The sequence below is a fragment of the Peromyscus californicus genome, unplaced genomic scaffold (genome assembly GCF_007827085.1).
Source record: "Peromyscus californicus insignis strain IS unplaced genomic scaffold, ASM782708v3 Scaffold_7__1_contigs__length_154581171, whole genome shotgun sequence".
NCBI lineage: Eukaryota > Metazoa > Chordata > Mammalia > Rodentia > Cricetidae > Peromyscus > Peromyscus californicus.
The window spans coordinates 131,014,966-131,020,786 of record NW_026294595.1 but is presented as its reverse complement, the minus strand read 5'-3'; the positions used below and the strand labels follow the sequence as shown (position 1 = coordinate 131,020,786).

The window sequence follows — 5,821 nt, the reverse complement described above, 5'->3', positions numbered from 1 at the left end:
TTTCAGTGGTAGGCTGCATGCATGACAGACAAGTACTGTACTACTTCCTCCCCCCTCCCCACCCCCCAACACACTTACTATACTCCCCCAGCCTTTTCTACTTATTTCTGTGGACATTCTCCTCTTTGGCAAGTGGCACTAATTATTTTCCTTTGGAATTATTTTTTTAATTATTAATTTTTGCAGTAGTGTTGTGTTGAACCTAAAGCCTAGTGCAGGCTGGCAAGCTGCCTCCCTAGCCCTATTTTTGAACATTTTATGGTGTGTGTGTGTGCGTGTGTCTGTCTAGGGAAGCACATGTGCCATGATGTACACGTAAAGATCAGAGGACAACTTGCAGGACTCAGATCTCTCCTTCCACTCTGAGGGGCCTGGGGTTTTCAGGCTTGGTGGCACTTTGGCTAAATCTTTACCTGCTGAGTCATCTCGCCAGTCCCCTGGATTCCTTTCTTAAATGTTTTCAAAGCGAGTCACTTTAAAGAAAAGCTGCCAGGTGGTGGTGGCGCACACCTTTAATCCCAGCACTCGGGAGGCGGAGGCAGGCGGATCTCTGTGAGTTAGAGGCCAGCCTGGGCTACCAAGTGAGTCCCAGGAAACGCACAAACCTACACAGAGAAACCTTGTCTCGAAAAACCAAAATAAATAAATAAATAAATAAATACATAAATAAATAAAAATAAAGAAAAGCTAAGTCACTAACGGGACGGGTGGTATGAGGGTGTGGAGCACGTGTGACAGGATTGCTGGGCACGTTTTTACAAGGCTCCCATACAGGGGTGTTGCTCTTTTCTTTCAGATGAATTCTGCTACACCTCCCACTTCAGGTCCTAGGACCTACATACTTACTGTCCCCTCTGCCTACAATGTTCTTATTCAAGATTTTCACCTTACTGGACCTTTCTCTTTATTCAACTCAAAAATGACCTCCTTCTGGCCAACTACTGTTTTCCCTTCGTGAGCTGGGGACCACAGACAGTGTCACACATTCCAAGCGCACACTCTACCACTGAGTTACACTCTCACCTTTGGCCTGGTTAAAGTGACCCCCTTCAGAATGACCTCCACTGCTTCCTCCGTGTTTCCCTCTAGAGTGATGTCTCCAACCAGCCTTTCTCATCTCACTGTTTCCTCCACTGGCCTGAGAGCCCTTCACCAGCAAGGACTTTGCCCCCAGGTGCCACTGAACCCACAGAACCTAAGCCAAGGCCACTGGGCCACAGTGGGAACTACAGACTTTGTTGATTAAAATTGTTCTATATTAGAGCCTGGCTTTGTGCATGCCTTTAATCTCAGCACTAGGAAGGTAGAGGCAGGAGAATCTCTTCGAGTTCCAGGCTAAGGCTATTTGGTGAGATCTTGTCTTAAAAACAAAACAAAACAAAAAAAGTGTTCTACGTTGGGATGTCTCCACTCCAGTTCTCTATCAACTTGTACCAGCAGCCAAGGGCAGAGAGGAGAGAGAAAGGAGGGAGATAAGGGAGGCTGAGGGAGTCCATGGTTCAGCATCAAACACATTTATTTCACTTTTATTGAGTATACAAGAACAGAGAGCACACGCATACAGCACGGAGCACTGAGGTGGGAGAGGCGTGGGGACAAGAGAGGAGAGGGGGGATAAAGAGGAACAGGACAGCATTGCAGTTAGTTGGTAAGGTGCTTTTGAAAAAAAATATATATTTAGAGTGATGTTGCTCATGCAATCTCAGGCCAGTCTTGGTATGTGCTTGCAGGATTCAAAAACTGAAACAGGTCCTGGCACTTCCTGTACCCTCACATGGAAAAGATCCACAGAAAGCAAAAGCAGGGAAAATAACGGGGCGCGGAGACAAAGAGTGGGGCAAAGGCTCAGGGTGCAACTAGTTTGCCCTGCTCAGTTAGCTAAGTAGGATGGAGTAGCCCATGCCACCTGGTGAGTTAGGAGCTGCATCTAAATGGTCACCCCGAACTCTGACTGCTCTCTGAGGCGCTTTCCACTCGGTTACCTGGCCTCCTGGATAGAGAGGTGCCACAGCAAAGATGAGACACACACACACACACAAAGCAAAGAGAAAAAAATAGGTTGAAGAAGGCAAGACAACGTCCTTATTCTCTATGGAGGGTAGGCTGAGGAGGAAACGGTGCCCTAGATTTTAGCTTTGCAGGTCCCCTCCTCCCTGGGCAGGGTGCTGACCGCCTCTCTGGGGGGGGGGGGGAAGGGTCAGAACATCCATGGAGTGAGTATCTCCCCAAATTCTAACATCCCACAAGCTAAGCTGGGTCATTTTATCCTTGCCCCGTAGCCCACATTCAGGGCAGATACAACCCTCGGAACAAAGATCCCCCCTCTGAGGTATGTATATCCAGTGTGTGCAGGCCGTGGAGTTCCTGCAGAGGCAGGTGAGGCCTGAGCCCAATTCCAAGGGGATAGAGCCATTCCTGCTCTTGGCTCAGAAGCAGCAGGAGCTTGCATGTTGTAAAGGGTGGGTGGGAGGTTCTGTGGCTTCTCCACCAAGAATGGACAAAGATCCTGGAGCAGAGAAAATGCTCTGGAGTGGAGTGGGCCTACCAGCCTGCACCAGGGACATATGGCTAACTCTGCCGTCTGAGAGCCTGGCTCTACTACTCAACTGCCACAGAGAGAAAAGCATTCTAGCTTCTTGCCCTGCGTCAGGCCAGCACCTGAAAGTAGGTAAGGTGTACACTGTAGGAGTAACTAATAAGCAGGCCAAGAGGGCACATCTAACCTGGGCCCTTTGAGAGACAAGCAGATGGAGAGGGTGGAGAAGTGTTCTGAAACGATCCAGCTGTGGTTAAGGACAGGCTTGTCCAGTGGCTCCCCAGCCCCTCCCCCCCTTTAACGCGTCTCCTTTCACCTTGAAAACAGAGCCTGGCACAAATAGGCAACTCATAAACATTTGCTGAATAAATATACCAACTGCCTTAGCAGGGCTGGGGAGTGAAAATGGGATTGCTGTAGGACACTGTCCCTCAGAAAGGGACACAGCTTGTGGCAAGCAAGCCGGAAGGCTGCATATGCCAGAGTGCAATGCCAAGCTGGTGGTGGGCTTTTCTCCAAAGGCTCCTGTCATCTCAAGGCCATTTCTGAGCTTGGATATCGACTGACAGAAGTCTTGCAAGCCAGGGTCTAATGCAGAAGGAGCCAGTGGGCAACAATTCCTCATACCTGCTATTGTTCTGGGATAGGTGAGGCCTTTGGAAATGCAGTATGGGCCTATCATGGCCTTCCCTGTGTTCATGGCCTCTTTATCATGGCTACTTTAGCTCAGGAAGAAGAGAATGAGTCATAAGATGGAAGAGGCAGAGGGGGAAGACTGGCTGGGCATTTCAGAAAACCAGGTTAGAATCACTGCTTTCTACCTCAGCCAGGGCACCACCTCCCTTAGGAGAAGGGGCTGATTGTGACAAGGCGGTGAAGAGCAGGGTAAGACATGGCGGAATACAAACCAAAACAAAGACCCTGGTAATAGTAAAACAGAAAAAGAGAGGACTGAAAACCAAGGCAAGCCCCTGGAGGTAGGAGGACTGACCTATGACCTCAGCAGCAGAGTCCTGAGCACAGACCAGGCCCCTGACGGCTACTGCTGGGGGAGAAGGCATCTTGGCCTGGCTTGTTCGGGACTACATCTGTGTTGCTTCCTTCTGGCCGGACCCTCACCTCTCCATGGAGGGCCCCCCAGTCTCCCCACCAATCACCCAGTTACAAACACCACACACAGTTTCACTACACTGAATCTGTCAGCCCTACTGGGAGCTGGCCACACCCAGAGTCCAGTGTCCTTGGCTGGGCCAGTTTGGCAAGATCTAGGAACCTTGGGATACATCACAGTCAGGTAATTATAACTTGAAAATGTCAGCTGCATACTTACCAGCACAGTTTATTTCAATATTTGTTTCCCGTTACATGTAATATACATAACTTAAAATCACAGTCATACAACCTCCTACAAGCTGCACCTCCGTCATGAGAAACTGGAAACACAACGTCTACTTTCCTTCCCATGGCTTCCTGTTGCTCTTGCAGTCTCTTTTTCTGCCAATGAGAGTCATCTGCAGTGGCCCTCACAGGACCAGGACACAGAAGAGGAGGGGAGAGAGGCAGGAGGGAGCTGAGACAGAAAATGGAGACAAGATGAGCAGGAGTCAAGGGTGAAGCGGGAGGCAGAACAGAGAGAGGATTTCACAGCCCGGTGTCAAGACCCAGAAAATCACAACTGAGTGTTCCTCCCCCTCCTCCTCCAAGTGGGAGACTTCCATTCTTCCTTTCTTGGAAAACAGTTGACTGTGCATGTCTTGCTGCTGTGACTTCTCTTGCTTGGCTACGTGATCTTATTTTTTTTTTCTTCTTCCTTTGCATTAGAAGGAGCAACAGAGGCTGGAGAACAGATGGGGTGCTCACCCATCCTGGAGTGTGTGCAGCCGGGGCTCACGGGGACATCTACAATCATCATGGTCTGCTTTTGTAGTTTGGCAGGAGAAAGGGGCGGGGGAGCGAGAGATTATGATTGTTACATATTTTCCTGAAAAAAAAATTTCCACCAATTCAATTTGTCTGCAGAGGAAATGAAGGTTGTTGCAGATGTTGGCTGTCGCCATCGGCTGACTGCTCCGCCAGCCTCAGCAGCCGCGCACGGACGCGGTGTTTCCTGTATATATATCTATATCTATATATATCTATATATATATGCTTTCCCTTCCCAGTCTCTCATCAGTGACAGTACGTCGCAGCTGGGATGTTGGTGTTGTCGGAGAATCCAGAATGAAGGCCCCTTCTTAATGGTTCTCTGGCTTGGGTTGGACCAGACACGCCAGCATCTCTTCACGGAGGTCAGGATTCCTGGGTGCCAGAGGCAGGGGAGTGGGATGGTGGGAACAAAGGAAGGAAGAGAAGGGAAATTAGTTACTTTAGCCACTCGCCTCCAAACACACGGCAAGCAGTTCTTCCAGCTACCCTTTGGCCTGCATCATGGCCCAGAGGGCAAGATGACTTATCCAAGGCCACACAGCTTACTTCTGACAGCTAAGGACTGCCCTTAGCAAATGCACCTAACTCTGGAGTCAGTCCATGTGTGCTTGTTCCTGAAGAGGCAATGCCTTGTACTTTGGTCTGAAAGTCTTTGAAATGGTCCTTTAATGTGGAGATGCTCCAGTCCCCATCATTTTACTTTTCTCCCTTGCTCTTCTCAGTTCTGTGGCTGCTTCACCCGGCTGCAGGTCCTCTATCCCCACGGACCTGCTGTGGCCTGGAGATTAAATGCCAGACAGCAGCGCTTAAGGAAAAAACAGGGTCTGGATCCCAACTAAGGGCTACCTATAGAACTCGGAGTTTAAGAGTATGAACTCTGTAGTCACACTTCTCGAGTTCAAATCCCACCCCCTATCCTGTCTGCTCTGTAACTGTGGGCAAGTGTCTCAACCCTTCTAAACCTCCATCTATTTCTCTATAAAATGGGACCTGCCTTACACAGGCAGAGGGCACCACAGAGGGGCCTAACATATAGGAGTGCTAAATAAATAAATGCCTTGTTGCTCTACTTGCTCCATCACAGCCCCTGCCCCACTTCCCCAACAGCAAGGGCTACCATTTAGTACCTTCATTATTGGCAACTACTCAAAACCATTTTGTGCATGGAATAGCATTCCTGACTTTTGTCACTCACATAGGATCAAGTATAATCAAAGTGTCATAAAAGAGTCCTTCTTAGGTCATTTGACTGAGAGGAAAACTGATGCCCAGAAGGCTGATGGTTTTGCAAGCTTGTGGTAGGATGAAGGTGAGAACCCAAGGTTTCTATTTTGAAACAGGTCAATCCCTCCCCCAACA

General features: G+C 49.1%; 1 protein-coding gene across 13 annotated transcripts in view; it reads right to left on the bottom strand.

Annotated features, from left to right (window-relative positions):
• Positions 1-1,498: 1,498 nt before the first annotated feature.
• Positions 1,499-5,821, bottom strand: part of Epb41l1 (erythrocyte membrane protein band 4.1 like 1) — a 132,394-nt gene continuing 128,071 nt past the window's right edge. For all 13 annotated transcript variants that reach the window (XM_052722678.1, XM_052722680.1, XM_052722679.1 and 10 more), the window contains one exon: positions 1,499-4,834. In XM_052722678.1, the coding sequence (XP_052578638.1) occupies positions 4,826-4,834 (9 nt within the window). In that variant the 3' untranslated portion in view covers positions 1,499-4,825. The remainder of the gene's footprint in view (positions 4,835-5,821) is intronic.